Consider the following 20,581-nt stretch of genomic DNA (forward strand, 5'->3'; position numbering starts at 1 on the left):
TAGCAGCTCAGACGGAAATATTCAGGTGGATGAGGATGACCAGAAGGAGGATTTAAAAGAGGATGAAGACTGCAGACAGAGAGAGGGAAAGCGGCAGAGTGGAGACAAAGAGGGAGGACAACTCAGCCCCTCAGGTAGCCGCAGTGCCAAATGCAAGACGTGGGCAGAGAGAGGCGACAGCCAAGGAGGTGCCTCTAGCGGGGAGACGCAAGGGAGCAAATGTGTCTCTCCATCTTGCCTCGTATTGTGAATTTCTGCAATGAATAGATCAATAAAACGCACTGGACTCAATGTGCAAGGTTTCTGTGAGTAACTTCTTTTAGCAGAAAAAACACATGTAAAATACAGACATGGGGCTCTAGTGTCGCAGACCGGGCAAGGCGGGGGCACAGTGCACCTGCTCTTCACTAACTGGGTGTGGCCAGGCGGATTTTGCAAGTTTGGCACACCGTGCGCCTGGCGCAGCTACTCCTCTATCCCACCTCCGTCCCTCCTACCTGCGCAAGTCGGAAAGAGGGAGGAGAGAAGGCATGGAGTGGGTTTTACACACATCACACCAATCAAATGAGTTCCTCTCCTCGCCCTTAAATGCGCCGCGCGAAGGCGTAATAAGGGTTTACTCAATTCGCCATGGCAGAAGAGAGCAGCAGCGTCAGATGGCCAAACTTCTCCCAGGAGGAAACTGATGTTTTGGTCCGGGAGGTCCAAGCTCGCAGTGTCCGAATATACAGAACTGTGAGCAGACCTCCACGGGTTGATGATGCAAAGGTAGCCTGGGAGGAGGTCACCACAATTGTAAATCAATATTGCATTTCTCTCGTGCATGCGCGCTCTCTCTTTCTCTCTCGCAGTCTCACTCTGTTTCTTTTCTTTTGACTTTTCTGAGATGACAGATGCTGAATATATACTCCCTATCTGATGCTGTGGCTGTTTGTGGTTGGCTGAGAGGGATGTGAACTCATTAGTTTGCAAGTGTGTTAATCAAATCAGGTTGGGTTTCCATTACGCGTGCCAAACGGTGCCAGTCCCCTTTGATCTGACATCAGATGTGACGGGACAGTCGGTATAGAGATACATTTATGTGCTGATTGCAGATAGTTGCATTGAATAGTGTTTTTTTGGGTATTTATTGCATCGTTAATGTGCCTGATATTCTGGAAACCTGCCTGTGAGGTTTTGGTGACGTGTGCGCGCTGTCTGCTGGTCAGCCAAACTTCCATTTACACCGGCTGCGCTCCCCCTGCGCTGACAGTAGACCTGGTTTCAGCTGGCGAGCTTTTAGTGCACCTTCAGCGAAGCCTTTTGGCATGAAACTGTCACTGCGCCAAGCTGGATCTGTCGACACCTCCCCCTGCTGCGCCGCCACACCCATCTCAGCGCACCTCGGTCTGCCAAACTACCAAACTGAGCGCGCCTCGGGTTGCGCTGCTCGAAACTAGCTCTGCGTGGGGTTCGCCACCCTGCGCTGCGCCGGGAAACTAGAGCCCATGATGTGCAAAGGCCTTTAGACTACATCCAGACAGCTTTTGTTTTAGCTTGGCATGATTCACTATAAGCCGAGCTAGCGCGCAGTGCTTGTGTAAAAGTTAGCAGCAGTGGATGAGAGACTGTGAAAAGAGCAGACTGACATGAAAGTCTAGCGAAAGTTCTTTTCATGCTGAGGCTGTAACTTTACTTCTCACCCTGCCATGCATACTCACTCATTATCTCTACCTGTTATTGTCCAGGGAGTCAACTGAGTCATCAACTGTTCTACAGCTGCTATACGACCAACCAATAGCACAAAGAAACATCTTCTCTGTTAGCCTGTCATCGTACTCCTTCTTCCCATCATTGCCTAGTCTTGCCGAATTCATCAGCCTCATCAACCATCATCCTCATCAACCATCAGTCTCAGAGTCATCAGCCACCACCACCTCCACCAGTGTCTGGACTCAATGAGGGGGATTTATCCTGCTGCTGCTCAGACATCCCTCAAGTCCCTCTGGTGTCCAAGCATCAAAGACTTCTGTTAAATCTTAATCAGGACAAATCATCTGTTAATCTGCACACTCTTATTCTGTATTAAATATTATCTTTACTTCAGTCTTCTGTCTCTCCTGGTTAATACATCGCTTTTCTACACGTTTTTATGTTTCTGCTTGTTGAGGTATTGGCTTTTCACTCGCCATGGTTTTATTGCACTTGCTGCAACGGGTTTAGTTGGAGCAACTCAGCCCTGACACAGAGAGCAGAGGCGAGGCTTTGATGTGATAATAAATTACACTAAAATGCTAAGAGTATCAATAAAAGAACCGCTAATGTCTAAGCTTATCAATCCTAGTCTTTAATAATTTTGCACCAGGGCCCACTTAATACCAAGTTTTGGTATCCATTCCGACAGGGAAATAGGCATACACTGAATAAAACTGCCATACCTTTTTAGACTTTCTTTCTATTGATAGTGGTACAAATAAACTGACTATGATGAAACAAATAATTCACATCCTTCTGCAGACAGAGCTCTTGCACCCCTGGGATCACAATATAAACTTCTTGAACAACTCCTGCAGCACAATCCACTTGTCTGCTGTCCATCACTAGGCGCAGGATATTGCCGAGACTCAATTTTGCCAAACTATTTGACAAAATAAGCTCCATTTGTATGCATGGTAAGGTGTTTACAGTTGTTTCAGGTCTATGTTTGCCTGTGTTTGTCACGAACAACAGCAGTTCCCCGTGGATGCTACAAATGGAAGCAGTATGCAGACCACAGAGATAAATATACAGTTGTCAACCTTTCAGGCCCTAGGAGATCTGGAAATGACAACTGATCTGGGAGAAAACCAGTACATAGCAAACTGTAAGGTCTACTGATTCTTTCTGACTGATTTTAACAAAATTAAAAAAGAAGACAATTTTAAGTTGATATCTACATCATATCAAGCATGTTACATTTCTTCCCTAGCACAGTAAATCTACAACACTTCTTATGAGCCATGATTTATGCATGCATGTCCTCAGAGTTTTATTTTTGTTGTTGTTGCTGTTGTTGTTGTTATCCATCTCTGGGAAAGTAAAATGCAAATTACAGACGACCTTGTGTTTCTGCAGGGAAGTTAAACTGTACAGCACATCAGCCGTGGCGTATCTGCTGGCAAGCCTTGGCATTCAATAATTTGGTAATGCTGTGTCACTGCAATCACCTTCAAGTTAAATTGTTCTCTCTTAATTACAACCTAATTTCATCTACTAAATCATAAAACTTTAGCTGTATTCTGCTGTAATTTATAATCATATGGTCTGTTATTGAGTCGACCATATGTGCCAACAAACACATGTCTGCAGAAATCCTTTATGGATAAAGTGTTGGTAAATAATTGACTCATAAAGCAGAACAGCATGGGTATCCCATTGAGTATTCTCACTATTAAATAAGTCTAATACCCTATTTGACAGTCATGTGCTGGCTTGGCTTGGTTTGGGCTATCAGCCCATCACAGCAGGGATTTACATTTCCATTACAACAGGGCTACCTTCTTGAAGCTATATCTTAAACTGATGATGGCTGGTCTTGAGTGATGACGTTTAAAAGCAGAGTGCTGATCCATGGCTAAAGTGCTGCATGTGTTGAAATTTACCTGTTGGAGGTGAGCTGTTTGCAGAGGTGCAGTAAGAGCCTGTTGTCTGCAGCTCTTCATCAACATCTCACTGTGGCTGTTCCTGCTTTTACTTTCTTCGCTGACACATTATTAGACTTGCTTTTACTGAAAAGCAGCTGCTAACAAAATTCCACTAATTCAGTTATAACATTTAATTTCCCATACATTCTTCACAATAAAAGTCTCCTGTTATTATGTTACGTATATACTTTTATTGTGAAGCAGCAAAATAAGGAAATGTTGAGTTTTCGAGCAGCAACTTCACACAACTTCTAATACGGCTGATAGTAAACATGAAACAGTAAAATAAAGCAGATGTCTAAAGTAAAAACAGGACGCAGGAGAGAAACTAAACTCCCAACCACAGAGATTCAGTTACAGTAGAAGCCAGAAAAGCACTGAGAGCTGAATACACCGAGACTTTTAAAAATGCCTTCTTCTCTGGTCTCCTGCAGACAGAGGTGGGTACAGTCTCGCAACATACATGGGGTCGTCAGGGATTGGCCGTAGTCGCTACTCACTTTTTCTCATTTCTCTCCCCTAAATTCCTGCCAACTCTCTACTATCAGAATGTTATATAAAGGCATAAAAACACCCCAAAAAGGCCAATATTAAACGGCCTTGTTGTAATCGTGACTTGGTCCATCAACTTAGCAAGAAAATTCCCGGGCCTCTTTCAAATGCCAAATGTTTGACCATCTTCCCTTCATTTCCACTCTCTCTGGGCTTGGGGTCTGAGAGTGACTGCCTCTTTGATTTTTTTTTTTTTTTTTTAATTTTGTGTCATACACATATAAATGTGCCCAACCCCCATGAGTTTACAAGACACTATTGCAGTAAAAATGTTGTTTAAAGCCGCTACAAGGAACTTTTAACTGGATATGCAGAAGTCTCTCGTTTCTGCTGATGTCTGTGCGTGACCTACAACAGCAAATGAGACCATTGGTGTGAAGATAAGCTATTTCTATGTAGTGTATATCCATACCTTTAGGAAACTATCTCCGGGTCCGCCACAGGTCGCTTCCAGGACGAAACGATTTACGGCACTCAGACGGCACACTTCATCTTACATAGCTGCTTACACTTAGTGACTCTTATAAATAGTCGCTATTCCTCCTCCTCGACCCAACGTCCGCGGGGAGTTAAAATAGCAGCAATCATTGGGTAAAAGTTCTGTGAAAGCACTGGACTCACCAACACTCAGCCACGTCTCAGTCACAAAGAGAAAATCCAATCCTCGGGAAGTCAGGAAATCCTTCAGGATAAACGTTTTGTTCGCTAGCGATCTAGCATTTACCAGCCCAATCCTGGCAGAAGCCGGCGGGTCCACGGTGTTAGGTGTCCGGGAAGCCACACACAGAGGCTGCAGGTTGCGCAGATTCACCCCGCGCCAGGCACCAGGTACCAGCCAGGCGTCGACAGGGTCCAGCGAGTGCCAAGAAATAAAGAGGCGCGGCACCGCTCCATACTCAGTCCAAGAAGCCGTGGAAGTGCTCGCCAAACAGGCCTTCAGCCTTACCAGCCAACCGCTGTATTTACCCCGGCGGCAGTGGCGCTTACGCCGGAGAGGTGGAGCTGGTGCACGGCAGATAGAAGTGGGGGCAAAGTTTTCCTGTCTTGTTGTTTCATTCATCCCCAAAACAAACACCTGCGCGAGCCAGGTAAGCATCTTTACGACAATACGCGCTAGAGCTCATGGGAAATGTAGGCTTCATTCCGGCAAAACACTACCGCTTTTGTCCACAGGATCGCCAAAATCAACTCAAAATGAAAGCTCCTTGTAGGGGCTTTAACTACTCAGTCCAGAAACAAAATACTCTGGCTTCTATCCCAGGCCTGGCAAAGAAGTTCAGCCACAAAAAACGGTCCCCTTCTGAAACAAAATTCAGGTTTTTCATGATCATCCAACCAAAAGAAATCAATGTAGAAAGAAGTAATTCTACTGAAAAGTTCATTTCTATATGTTAGATAGTACAGTGTACTACTGATGTAGGCCCCCAGGAAAGTAGCTCAGCCTTGCTTCCATTTTTTCCCAGTGGCTACTCATGGTATTGCAGAAAAAAAAAAAAAAAATCCTGCTACCCAAAAAGCATTTTTCCCATTGACCACCACTGTAAAAGAGACATCTGTAAATATGTTAACAGGACACTTTTGCAAACAAGGTCAGGTATGACTCTTCCTATTATGAATTTTTGATGCCTGGTTTTATATTCGTTAAACTTTCTTTAAGCCAAGAAAAGCAATTTAAAAATCTGTGACATCATCACTACGTAACGTCAATGAGCCAAGCGGGAACCTGAGATGTGTGGGTCTAAGAGGCAAATCATTCAGGGCCAAGATGCTGGAAGAGGAAGGGGGATCAATAGATAGAAATAGCATGTGTGAGAACAACAGAGAGACAGGAAAAGACAATAAGGAGGAAGGAAGGAAAAGATGAGAGCAGGGGAGTAACTGCATGTCAGTTTGAGCCTATGTGCACAAACCAATGCTGTTATTTGTGTGCCTGTGTTTGCGTCAGTGAATCAGGAGATGGAGAAAATGTATGTCTCAAGAGGAACACGCTGATTGAAAGAGAAGGAAAAAAAAATGGCAAAGAGAAGAAAAAGAATCATCAAACGCCGAGGCAAAATAATCTGAGAAACCAAGTAGCATGCATGAGTGGCAGCTCGCACAACAGCTCCCTTCACTAACAGTGCACTATCTGCAACCCTGATCATGTTCAGGAAGTCTTATAACCTGCCTTCAGGCTGTTTTTTTAAGTCCATTTTTTTCAGCAGGTGGGACCTAATATCTACAGCCCTACTATCTGCTCCAACTTAACTGCTTGATTACAGACATTGGGTGAGATTATATGTTTTCACTGTGACGTCATTAGATGTGAGGGAATGCATTCTTCCCTAATGTTGTCGACTGGATCAGCATGCCACTGAAAGAAAATAGTGTACGGTAGAGGTCTGCACAAGACCGTGTTTTTCAATCTCACTCCTGCCTGCTCCCACTGATAAGACCACTACCACAAGCTTCTACCGGGAATCTAATCACGACCGCTTGAAATATGGTTTATTGTTGGAAAATCTGCCTGCCCAGTCCAACAGGGGAAATGAGACATAAGGAGGCCTGACCTGCCAACCTGCCAAAACTGGCTTGGGCAGCACAGTTAAAGTGATAATTTTGTGACATTTCATACATATGAAACTAAGATGTTATATTTTAAAATGTAGATAATTACTGAATACAATTTAAATGGATATTTTTAGCTCGTTCTTCTCACAGTGACAGCACATGTTCACAGTTAACGTGCCTGCTAGTTAGCACCTGTTTGAAGCAGCTCACATATTCCAGGTGGTGCAGAGGACGGAGAAATTCACACACAATGGCAGCAGTAAGATGATTAACACGTTAAACCATTCAATTACTATTAGTATCTTATTTTAATATATTCATCACTTAAGACCTGGGATACACCCTGTGTGTTTTTTTCCACCCAGAACCGGACCCAGAAATAAAATTTAGGCAAAATAGCATCTGCAAATCACTATCGCTACTTTTAATACGCTTTACTGGAAAACATTGCATTTACAGTGTAAGCATTGTTTCAGATTCAGCCCCAAGGACACAACAAGCAACGACACAAAAACATTAACTACAGACAGCTAACAGAACTGCAAACTCTAAAGTCTGCTAGGCAACAAGATATGAAACAAAAATCAGATTGGGGTACAGGGATATTCTCCTCCAGAAGAAAATGTTTGTGATTTAAATACACAAATGAATACTTTGAGTGTTTTGAGATGAGACTACAACTAGAAAACATCTTGTCTTGACACACAAGTAAGATTTATTGCTTAATAATATATATTAGATTATTGGATTATGGTTATGGATGCAGTAATTTGTTTATCAGTTTGATGCTGCAGCTGGTAAATGTGGAGCTAATTTTAATTTATTTATATAAAACTTCGACTATTTAAAAGCCTTGCCCCAATTAAACGCTTGGTCCCTTTTACTAGCCCGATGTGGCTACACATTCTGACAAATGAAGGCCTGTCTCAATTAGATGCCTGTCTCCCTCTGATGTCTGTCGGTGTGAAATCAAATGAGTAATTCATAATTGATATACTATCTGAAGCTTATTTTTTAAACCAGTATTCATACTGGTTAAAAAAAACAATTTGTTGGTATTTTTGATCTTTGCTGAGTGTCAGTTTGGTGGAAAAGGAATTAAAGGCCTGTCCCAAATATAGGCCTGTTGATATCAGTGATTTAAGCGAATAATAGCCCAGGCTATTAATTGAGGTTTTACGGTATTTTATATATTTCTTTACATACTGCTGGGTAGCTTGTAAATTTCCCCCTGAGGACCAATAAAGCCTTATTGTTATAATAATATCAGAATTTATTGGCTGATAATATTTTGCAAACTTAACCTGAATCTGCAAAGTATAGTAACTAAACTGTAAGATAGATGTAGTGAATTAAGAAGTACAATATTGGCCTCTGAGATGCAGTGATAAAGTATAAAATAAATAATATAAATATTCAAGTAAAGTAAAGTAATTGGACTTTAATTGGACTTGAGTACAATACTTAAGTAAATTTACTGTGAAGTTACATTCCATCATGGGTAACATCATTAGCTAATGCTATGTTTAGCTAACTCTGCGTAACAGGAGGGTTGTTTTAAACAGTCCACAATGTTATTGACACTGTGTTGTTGGGTTACTGTGCCGTTACTGGCACTATATTTGCTCAGGCTGCAGGTAATCCAACTTGACTCACAGCTCGTGTGACACGGACAACCATTCTCACATAATTCACTTTATCCTGGGCGAAGGTGTCACACCATGACCTTCAAACACGAGACCAACAGTCCAAACATGACTCTTAAAAAACTTTGGTTGAAACCTAAAACAGCAGATATGTACTAATTTATGGTTTGACTTTGCAGCCAGCTTTCAAGTGGCACAAATATTAATGACTTCTTTGGAAGCAAGTCTGGTGTCAAAGTGATGCAACTTTGATGGCCATGAAACATGATGCAAGAAGTGGAGCTCTGCTATATCGAGACCATGCTCCTTTAAAAGAGTAATAAATGCTGACAAGTAATTCCTGTTTTCATAGTTCTCTCCACAGCTTTCACACAGATATCCTGACAGACTCAATCAATAATTCATATGTCTGTATGGTCTCCCTCAAAGCTATCAGCAGTCTCTAGACCAGACCAGTCGCTAGCCCAGCTAGAGTCTTTATCACCCCGTTGAGCGTAATGTGATCAGTACAACACAGCCAGCCAAGAGCTCAGGGAATCGCCCTGCATCAAGCAGGCAGTCTAGAGAGGCTTTGGCTTGGAGCCCTATACAAGGCTGTCCTTCAAAAATGGTTTTCATGCATTTTATTAGCCTAGCAGATGACCAGTGAGGAAAGGGAAGCCAGGGGAGAGCAATGAAAAATAAATGCCTGTTCCTGCTGGTAAAAATTAGATGGCCAATCCCCCTTGCTCTGCACACTGTAGGAGCTCTGTTTCTATTTGAGATATCACCATTTTCAGCACAGCCCGTCTCTTTTATGAAGCAATAATGTTTTCCTCAAGCCAGTCACACACACCGGCCTGTGGTTCCTTCTGGACATTGTCCAGTTTTCACATTGGACAAATATTTTCCTCAAGCAGGATCCCACTTCGCCTGTCTAGTGGCAATGCACTGCAACAAGAGATGTGTTCATAAGACATTAATTTTCCCAGCTGTGAACTTTAATTTCAATCAGAATTCGCTTTGGTGTAGGACATTACGCACTCCTACAAGTTTATTATTTTTTTCCTTTTCATGCAGTTTTGATTGGAAGCAGCTGGATTATGTAATGATCGCAGCGAATTGTCTGTCTTCACCTCAGAACAAAGAAAGCAATCCCTGCTACCACTTTCTTTGATGCGAAACTACAATTGATGGCAATCAATGAAACACATTTGTGTTGTCACTTCAGGCTCCATAGGAAAAAAATAGCCTCAGAGGGTGCTGAACTGTCACCGCATTTTTATATTTAAGTGTGCCAGGTTGCAAAAAATGTGCAGAGCTACCATTCAGTACATGCTGCACTGTATGAACTGAGTGTAAATCCATCAGAATAAAGGTTTAGATAGGAACTGAGAAAAGAAAAAACACACATGCAAGGTTTATACACATCAAATCGGTGATGCATTAGTATTAGCATTTAGAGGATTTGTTAAGATGAGAGCAGTCCCCTTCACAGACTATATTGTCCTCCACATTTGGGACAGATGTCCTTTAGAAACAGGATGACATGCTAAAGGTATACAGTACCAAACACCTTTTATAAACCAAAACCCTCATTTATCCCAGGGATCCATTACTGATTTCACGGTAAATTCAACACAAAACAATGGAGACGTGAGTCAAGGTCAGTGTTCTTGAGTGCGCCCTGGTGTTATAGATGGAGATTAGGTAACGTTTCAACGGAGATATAAAGAATGTCACTCCATGGTGTCATTACAGGCAAGGACTGACAGGAGGACTGACTGAATCAGTGACTGGGAATACTATAGACTTGCTAATGGTTTCTGAGTAGCTGTCAAGTGGCATGGATTTTTATGTTTTCCCATGAGTGTTTCTGGTTATACTCCATCCAGTTATTGGTTGGAATATAACCATATTCTATCCACTTTTACTCATGCATATGTTGTTGTTACAATGTATGCATGTTGGGTATACTATTCCATTAGCATAAAGTACTCATTGATAGATGTTTCCTGTGCGTACAGCTGAGGTAGGGAGAAATTGGATACTGTCTTTTTATAGAAACACAGTGGCCCTCATTTATCAATGTAACAAACAAACCAGTGCAGATCCGAGTGCAGAAATCATTAACAATAGGGTTCATGTGTGAGTCATGAAACGAGCATATCTCATAGATCACAGCATAGAAATGATCAGGCATTGATAAATGAAGCAGCTAAAAACAATCATCATTTAAATATATACCCCAATAGATTCTTGGTTTGGAGGTTTCGCCCCGAGAGTTTACGACATGGAGAGACGTTACAAGGACCAAGAGGAGAGAAACTTCTCTGAGCTAGAAATGGAAACACTGACATCCCAGGTCCACCTATGGCAGTGCGTACAGCCATTCCCATACACTCGGACATTCTCTGCCTGGCCATCCATTGAAATGCATTACAGAACGTCACTTTTGTTTGTTGTTTTTTTGAGATTTGAAGTTTAAAAATGGCCAAACGGTGTGCATGGGGTACATGCAACTCCGACACAAGGTATCCTGAGAGGCTGGGCGATGAGATGTATTTTTTACACTTTAAACCACATCTCAACCGAGAAAAGTGTCTCCTTTGGATAAAGTTGTGTGGTAACGTTAGACCACAACATCAACTCAACGTGAATAAGATTAACAATGTCTACATCTGTTTTAAGGTAAGTCAACATTGTGTTTGAGGCAACATATTGTCACTTTGCTGGAAAGACATATAAAGTTATCTTCAACATCTCTAGCTAACGTTAGCTAAAGTTAGCCTAACGTTAGCTCCTAGCTGCATTGTTCATCATGTCACCTTGTTTGCTGGGAGTTCATTAGCCTATTTTGTTCTAGTTTTGTACTTTGGTGATCGTACATCATTGTTAGCTGTTGTCCAAAGGGCTCTAGTTAAACTAACGTTAACTTCTGGAGCTTAGCTTCATTAAATTATCTGTAATCGCAGAGATAACAAAGGCTGGCAAACGTTATGCTGAATGATTCAGTGTAAATACTGTAGCACCAAACTAACGGAGAGATACTCTCGGTAAAGATGGTAAAAAGGCTGTTATCCTTTTCTCATACTCTGAGCCAAAAACCTTAACTTCAGTGTAACTTCACCTTATTGTCTTCTCAACAATAAAATGATTAATATATCTGTCCAATGTGTAGTTTAGGCCCTTTTGGTTACTTCTCAATGACGTCTGATCGTTATGTCTCCAAAAATCATCAATTCCCACCTGTGAAATGCCGTATACTGTGACACCTGCCATTGCGCCGGTCACTGAATGTTGATAGTTTGTCATAGTGAGTGGAGGGGGGCGTGGCTTAGCCATAGGTCAATTTGACCACTAGGTTCTATTTGGCAGTCTGAAAAATGGCGTCAAAGGAAGTCGGAAAAACGCAATATGTAAGAAGTCACTGCTGCAGTCAACAGCGTTGCAGTGGACAATCAAACTCCAGCTGAGATTGGAATATTTAATTTTTACATCCATGTTATGTACCAACCTATAGCCTACGTGCATTAATAATAATAGCCTATATTGATATTGTCATAATATACAATCATATCAAAGCTTATGGACCCACACGAGGAGCGTGTCTTGGTGTATCGGGTCTGCTTGCATTTCAGGCTTAACAGGTGGCAGAGGAAACACAGCCACACCATCTGTAGCCGAGCCAGAAAACAGTAAAAATGTAATCTCCTAGGCTACTAGTATTGTGGCTTCAAATACTTGCCAGTCAGGATAAGGTTTAAAAACAATTCTCCAACTCAGCCAGATTTGCTATGCTGTACCGCAAATCCATGCTGACTCAAACTTGTGTCCATGTGTTGAGATCTGACGTTAGATTTGATCGTAGCCTCTGCTCATATCCACACTGATAAATGCCAGTTTTCTTTCATACATTAGTTTTGTAAATGAGGGCCAGTACCTATAGCTGCAATTTAAGAAAATAAAATTCTCTGATTAAATAAAAGACAAGACTTAATCCCCCAGTATTGGCTATCTACTACCCTGATAACGTTCTAACCACTCGGGAAGCTTCTGAATAGGATCAGGCCTGTAGCACTACCGTCTGCAAATCTAACACATCCTGTATAATGAATAACCTTTTGGCGTTCTCCTAAGTAGCTGTGTTTTTACTCTGAGTTTGACTAAAATTGACTTCCAACCTCAATATGTCTGCATGACAGACTTCCTAATGCATATGCTCATCTTTCAAAGCCCAGGTAAGTCACAGAGCTCATCTGAAGAACATACTCAATACCCCTTCTATTTCTGCCTGAATGAACAGGTCAATAAGACCCAGACAAGGGACAGGTATTAACGTAATTAGCAGCTCTGCCTGCCTTTCATACTGTGACACAAGAGGAAAATCTCACCGAGTCAGAAATTATCACTCATGACTAGGCTTGTGGTGACTGACAATTGAATCATATATCCACTACTGAAGGGATGACTGATTTTTTCTACATCAATATTAAGTGATTTTGAATTAACATACTATCAGAACTACAATGTTATAAAATAATCTCTAGAATCTGCGCCCTGCCATGCATTTCAAGTTGCCAAATACCAAACAGAATTGTCAAACTGTTACACTCCGTATCTATCTTCAGTCAACTCAGTGGGATGAGTGGATTCAAAGGTCTGGACTCAGGCAACACTACGAGATGTTTCTGGTGGAGCAGCATGTCTGCCCGCTGAGCCCCATTAATCAGCGCAAGTGACAACTTATTTTTAAATCCTTTATCACAAACCAGTTTGCAGTCTTTTTCCCATCGATCTGACACCCTGCATCTCTGTCTCCATATGCCTGCTCACCAAAACTTTGCTGTGCACTCTAGAAGAGGATTTTACCATATGGACATGATTTGGATTGTGATATTAGAAAGAAGATGATGTTAAGTGGAACATGATGCTATGAGGTTGTCACACCAAGCACAGACGTACAGAAGGAGTCACTGTTTGAATAGAGGACATAGTTTTTCTTTTTCTATTGTTTAAATACCCATCCATTCATTTTCTGTAACCACTCATATTCTCATGGGTCACCTGAGGGGCTGAAGCTATCTCTGCTGACAATGGGTGACAGGCGGGGAACACCCTGGACAAGTTGCCAGACTATCACAGGACTGACTCATAAGTCCCTTTCCACTGTACAAAAACCCCCACCAACACCCACTAACATCTGGTTACTGTATTGTATCGGAAAGGTTACAATCTGCTTTCACTCCCAGGACTCTGCTGTAGTCACGGGTGTTTACCAGCTCCAGCTTTGATTGGCTCCAATCGGCAGCAATGAAAATGACACTCGGGTGGATGCTTTGGTTTTAGAAGCTTTGCTGGCCCGATGCAATGATTGGCCACAAGAACATACTCTCCATCTCCATCCAAGCAGTGCTGAAACATCGTTCAAAATTTAGCTGGCAATGAGTTTGAGAGACAGAGACTGAAAAACTAAAAGATGTTAAGGAAGACATATCCATTGCATTGTTTTCTACTAGCCTCCTTGCTGCTTTCTACTGTTTACTAACCTGTTTTCTCACCCGTCTGCTACATCAAACACGACACACCAGGAAAAAAAAAGAAAGGCACACTCATCCACTGCAGAGCCATGGTCTACTGGCGATGGACATACAGTCTATTGCCTGTTTTTAATGGGTTGTCCTTGCTGAGAAAACCCTGCATACATGAGTTAATTTTGGTGGAAGAGGGGTCATAGAAACAGATAACCATTGATGCTCACACTCACACCTACAGGCAACTTAAAGTCACCAATTAACCTGCACATATTTGGACCGTGGGAGAAACCCAGAGAAAACCCATGTTAACAGAGATCATGCAAAGTCTACACAAAAAGGCCCAAGCTGGCCAGCGGGTTCAGACCCAGAACAATCTTGCTGTAAGGCAACAGTGTTCATGAATGCACCACCATGCCGCTCTACTGTTAATATATTTTAAATGAAATGTTAATGCTCTTTAATAAATCACCTAATAACCCGGCAATAGCCGGGATTGGACGATAGATAACAACTGAAACAATGGTATAACCGAACTCATGACCCATTTCATTACCCAAGCTACACGATGTTTGATGCTAATCTCTGCTGATGGAAACTATAGTAGCATATCCACAGAGTGTTCATTAGCATGTTCTGGACATCTTTCACATGCCTGGGAGTCTAGCCATACAGTACATGTGTATTGTGCCTGTGCTGTAGCAGCCTATGCAGCATGTCTGGGAGTATGGCCGTGACTGGAGTTATATATAGCCACATAGCAAATAGCAGTTCCTGACTCGCTCACTAACACCCTTGGGATCTAATGACATAGCCGGGGGGTTATGCTCCATACTGGCTAAAAACCTCACTCTGGCAAGTCACAGTAGTCAGTCACACCAGGAGGAGGAGGACTGGCTGGAGAAAAATCAACGACTGCTAAATACAGTGTAGACTGAGAGGGCAGGGGTACGTTTTCCAATCTGCTGCTGAGGGGACAAAATGTCCAAGAGGAGCATCTTCCATCCGTTTCCCTTCCCAGCTTAGATGTTTCATCTTTTTTTTTGTTGTTGTTTTGACATTTCCTTTCCCACCCACTGAATCGCCAAATCTCAATTGCGATTTGACAGAGAGCAGAGAAATCACGGTCCTCCTCTTCATTGACATCTCCACAGATAAAGAAACCCCGCCTGCAGCGTCCCCATGGCAGGGACAGGCAAGCAGCAGGAGAAGAATGGGCCAAATGCCATCTCCTCATCAAAGTACGCTCAAGATTCTTGCTGAGGTCTCACACAAGCCTTGAGCAGCGTCCGGGCCCAGCCTACATTGTGACACATTTGGGTGATGTGTTTTACCTTGGGGCGGCTGGACATTGTGCCGAACCAGCTGCTCGGGCACACACAGCTACATCCACAGTCTTCTGAGGGGGAGATTTGCTGTCTCTCTGTATACGTGAGACTGAGATCAACTGTATGTGTTGAGCAAGTAGCTGGCTCTTCTTATTAGTCTTCTACCAGGGCACTGCCTCAGAAGTTGTTTATATCTGTCTGTTACAATCAGGAAATAAGTCTTGTTTATCTAATGCGCAGCAACAACTTGATTGCTGACTTTTTCATGTGAAGATATGCAACCTGCTGATGCCTTGCTAATTGGAAAAGTCAATCAAATGCATGGCTTAAACATAAAAAAAAAAAAATCACGCACCAACTTCCTGTAGGCTAAGAAGTATCTCTAACGCTGACTATATATCTATGGTGAAAGCTTTCAAGTATAAAGAAGTTCGCTATCCTCCTTGACAAGCAGTCAAACTTTAGCTGTATGCTCGCAAAGGCTGTCGAAAGGTTTTAAATCAAAGCAATGAATGCCAGGAAGGCAGGCTCACTAGTGTTTGGACGATATAGTCAATAAGGCAATATGCCAAGCAATACTGTTGGATTATGAATTTTATACATTTGTAATTTCTTTGTACCAATGTGTTATTTCTAGGTTTCTGTTAAATGTAATTTACACAGATAGAAAAGACTTGAGTCGCTTTGAGAAAGACGGGCATCCCTCAACTACACTTAACTGCAGCTGTTCTGCTTTCACGCAACAGCTGCTGTTCTGATTGTCTTGCAATATGCCGTGCATCACATAATCACCTGTATTGTTATTGCAGACAATGTGCTATAATAGGGCTGTATATTATAGTTCCTACCCCTTAGGTGTGCTCATTTAATGAAAGCCACACCAGACGAAGGCCCTCGCCGGTCCCAGTGGCAAAAGGCATCGAATTAAGAATTACAGAAACATGCAACTCAATGAATGCACATAAAAAACACAACCAGGCAAATGACCCTATTGACCAACTGCAAATAATGGCGTGCTGAGCTGTGGTGTGGTGTACAAGGGGCCAAATTTGATTTAGCCCGCTGTTAGTGCTCCTGAATATGTGCTGGAGTGCAATGTGCCTCTTACATAATTAGCCTCCTGTGCAAAATTTGATTTGTTTGGGTTAATCAACGTGTAATTACCCTCCTGCAGCAAAGATGAAATGTGCTTGAATGATCTCGGATGCAGTTGAATTACAAGAACATCCTCTTAAATTTCACTTTGATAGGACAAAGTGTAAGTTCAATGCAATATTTTAACATGGGTGTTCTAGTCCAGCACACCACTTTGCAATGTCACTTCCATCTGTGCTCTCATCACCCTCCCTCCCCATCCCTCCCTCTCTGGTTTTTCCTCCATGTGACTACTCTGCCACTGTGACAGGGACCATTCTGTCTGTCGGCCAGACAAGCCAGCGTGCCTTCTATAGTCGACTGGACCTGTAGGTGAGCATCACTCATATCCACACCAATTCTTAAACAAGAGGAAGGAAGAAAGGAAACTGTTTGATAGAAACTTGTATCCGCAACAGTCTCTTAAGCCAGGGAGCTGAGGTGACCTTCTCAGGTTTCATTTCAGCTGGTCTTTTTTTTTCCTCTCTCTCCCTCCTTCCCAGAACAAGTGAGTAATTAGAGCAGAAACATTTCCCCACACATCCGGGCTGTCAGAGTGCAGAGCTGCTTTTGTGTCTGTCTGTCTGTATGCAGGCAGGCTTCACTAAAACTGTTGTTACAGCAAACATTACTGCTGTCATCTTACAGTTGCTGCTCTGGTTAAATACTTATGTGCGAGCAACATCTGAAGACCCAGCGCTTGTCACACATGCGCTAAGATTATCTATGTTGTCATGAGTAGTGACTCAGATTATTATGAGTGTCGTTTCAGAGAATGTGGTCACCATGTATTAGTGATGATGTAAAGCACTCCTACTGTATCTCCTTATCCTCAGAGAGTCATTTCACTTACAAACATGAGCACCAGGCAGAGCAGTGATCCTCAAGCTAATAGGTATTAATCCCTGAGGATTTTAAAAAAGGTGCCTGCCTGCATGTGTTGTGTTCAGGGCACACATGGATGTTCCCTGTGACCTGCCTTCAGTCAACGCCTACCTTTCATTTCCATCAGTCTAGGCTGTCATTGTACACTAAGAAGCCTACATCTCTCCCTGCCTGGTGTGCCAAATATAGTCTCACAGATATGAGCATAAACACTAAAGCCTGATAACTGCGTTTATCTAACACTCACTTATTCTTTTGACTTTTTCTAGAAATAAACCTATCCTCTCTCCAGGGTGATGCATCTTTCAGACCTGATTAAACAGTCAACTGTAAGCGCCAATGGGATCCGTTATATGAAAAATATTAAACATAAGTTATAAGATAGGGTGTGTTTAAGTGTGAAAAGGGCATAAATGATGTAGCGATTATTTATTTGTTATTTCACCTTTAGCTATAGAGTGACCAAGCTTATAATTTATCCATCCTCTCTGTGCCTTTACAGCAGCGTACATAGTAAATGCTTTTGACGGTGCGGCACAAAAAGTGATAGAAAACAGAGGTCGAGCGTCGCCAAAAATCTAAAAACATCCCCAAAGTTAAGACGAAATAAAAGGCAAAAGACTTCTTCGCTCTCGCGCGCCAGTCATCCACACAACGCCCATCTCCATCGAGGGGAAATTAGAAAGAGACACAAGATGAGGAAAGAGCAGTTTCCCCTTTTTGCCCTTACCGTCGAAGACCTTGAAACGACGACGGCCACGACATCCTGGATTTCTTCAGCCCGGGTCGGTGCCCCGTGTCCACTGCGTAAGTCCGGTCCATGTTCCTCGGGTTGAGGTATCTCTCGGTGTCCGAAAAGCCTCTTTGTCTCACGCGGTCGTTCTTGCGCACTACCAGCGCGTGGTGGAGCGGAGAGAGCGCTGCCTGGTTCTGCTGCCTCCACAGATGTTTGGGCGCCTTCGCACTCACGCCGGTTCCGCCGCCGCCGGCCAGAGACGCCGTCCCCACTTTTCCGCAGGCAGGGTCCATCCTCCTCGCCACGTTGGTTTTAAAATATTTTGTAAAAGAAATAAACACTTTAGGGGCATTCAAAAGGAATAGGGAGGTGATAGGAGGGGGGTTCACAACACCCCGAGTTCAGGTGTTATTTTATATTAATAATAAGAAATAGCTCCAAAGGCAAAATTACAACCCTAGAAGTAATTAAGACAACTTTTTAGGTGGTTCTCTGTATGCTTCACGTCCAGTTTGTTTTGTTGAGCTCACGTGATGAGTTGAACTCCATCAACTTATCCTCACTGCCCTGCAGAAACACATTGGACGGAGCCAAAAATGAATCCATTTACGCATCACGAGGTAGACCTCTGTAACTGCGGTTTGGAAGGGGGAAGTGTCCCGGAGTGAGGCTACGAGAAGGAACTCAATAGAGTCTGGTTCCCAAGTGCTCTGCGCTTTCTCCGTACACGCCCATTTTTAAGCAAGGTGCTTGTGTTGCTGCTGCGGTACGAGATGTTCAGGACAGTCCACACAGGCGGATGCTCTTTCCACAATACCGTGCAAACTTCTGCAAACCCCCGCGGCTGTTGTTAACCTGACGCACGGTGTGCGTAAAACCATCCAGACATGACAACACTGTTCTCCCCTTCTCAAGTCCCGTGTAAAGGACAAGCGGCGACGGGATATAGGGAGCAGGATGATACATAAAACATGAGGGACCCACCCAAAGCACCTCCCCTGAAATCCTCCATGAGTGAAAAGCAGGAGGTGGGAGTGGGCAGAGAGCCAGGTAGCCAAATCATACGACAACACTGGAGCAGTTTTATTAGCCAATCGGTCAAATTAGATTTATCACAAAATGTGTTAATACTCAGAATTATATTGTATTTGTGACAGCAGCATTAAACACACTGCAGGTAAAATGCGCACACCTTGACCGTAATTAAATAAACCAAGGGTTAGAACAGGATCTGTGTCTGCGCCTGCGTTGTCCTTGGGTTACAGAGGAGTGCAAACATCCAGCCACCTTGTTAAACCTCTCCCTTCTCTCTTGTGTTTGTCATCATTTCCAGGGAGAGGGGACTTTCAGGGCAGACTGATTTCTTTCCCTTCCTCTCCCTACACTCCTCTTGCAGCTCAAGCCCATTACTCTGGAAGCTAACAGTGTGATGATTGCAATCTCTCCTGCTTTAAGTGCAGGCGTCCCTTGCATGCACACATGAGCAGCACATGTGTGGACTTTGTGTTGGTCCACATTTATCTACTGAAGTTAATCGCACTCCCTGCAGGGACGCACTGATACAACAGCACAACTGAATGCTGCACACACTGAGGACTGACCTGAAACTTGTTTATGCATAAAATTTATTTTCCATTACTTTATTAAACTAAACTAGGTCATGGGAAAGACTGTATCCCACAATGCAGTGGGAGTTACCTTCACCAAACAATGTACTGGATGGCCACATTTCGCATTTGCACACCTTGCATATTTGTTTGCCACTGGACTTAACTTTGTAAACATCAGACATGTTGACATGTAAAGCTGTGAGTAGTCAATACAACATGAGCGCTTCAAACCATGAGGTGTTTTTAGTCAACGTGATTAAATTACAGTATTAAGCTAAGTTATTAATTACTCGGCACCAGCTGCACTTTCTCGCTCTTATTTTTTATGCTTACTGAAGTTATTCTGCTGTTCTGTGCAATTTACAAAGAAAAGAAAAGATGTGTCATCATGTCGTAGCCTTGTTATATTTATCTCTTCAAAAATTGTAAATTTTATACCCAATGTCAAATTTTCCTTGTGGTATTGAAAATAGTATCCAATATCAATATTTTTCAAGGTATTGTATTAGAGTTAGAAATTCCAGCATCATGACAACACTAGCAACATGTTGATAGGTCAGTGAAGGTCACACGATTACACGGAAAAAGTGGCAAAATTCCTGGAGTTGGTTGAATTTCAGTGGTGCTCACAGTGGCTCCAAAGCTAATTCACAGCCCAGCACAGTTGCCTTAATTGGTGTTAACAAACTATAGATGTTATGTTGTAGCATCCAGGGGTCCGTTTCAGAAAGGAGGTTCAACAAACTCTGAGCCTAACCCCGAACTCTGAGTTGAGTAACTCTGAGATGGGAAACTCTGGGTTATGGGTTTCAGAACAGGTGATTTCAATCGGTTCAGTCAACACAGAGTTTGTTCACTCTGAGTTAAGCGCGTGCACCACGACTTTAAAAAGCCGTCATCAATGGCGCCCCAATACCACGATTCACCATGGCAACAAGCTACAAGAAAAGGTCTGCATTTTTTTT

At 42.7% G+C, this 20,581-nt stretch overlaps 1 protein-coding gene across 4 annotated transcripts in view; it reads right to left on the reverse strand.

The window, feature by feature from the left end:
* pde4d (phosphodiesterase 4D, cAMP-specific) overlaps positions 1–20,581 on the reverse strand; it is a 260,681-nt gene that overhangs the window by 184,109 nt on the left and 55,991 nt on the right. The window contains exon 1 of one of the 4 annotated variants that reach the window (XM_049577848.1): positions 18,001–18,843. The exons of the other annotated variants lie outside the window; for them this stretch is intronic. Coding sequence (XP_049433805.1) covers positions 18,001–18,299 — 299 coding nt within the window. The 5' untranslated portion in view covers positions 18,300–18,843. Of the gene's footprint in view, positions 1–18,000; positions 18,844–20,581 lie in introns of those variants that run through there. 4 annotated transcript variants of the gene reach the window in all.

Source organism: Epinephelus fuscoguttatus, linkage group LG6 (assembly GCF_011397635.1).
Source record: "Epinephelus fuscoguttatus linkage group LG6, E.fuscoguttatus.final_Chr_v1".
NCBI classification, from domain to species: Eukaryota; Metazoa; Chordata; class Actinopteri; order Perciformes; family Serranidae; genus Epinephelus; species Epinephelus fuscoguttatus.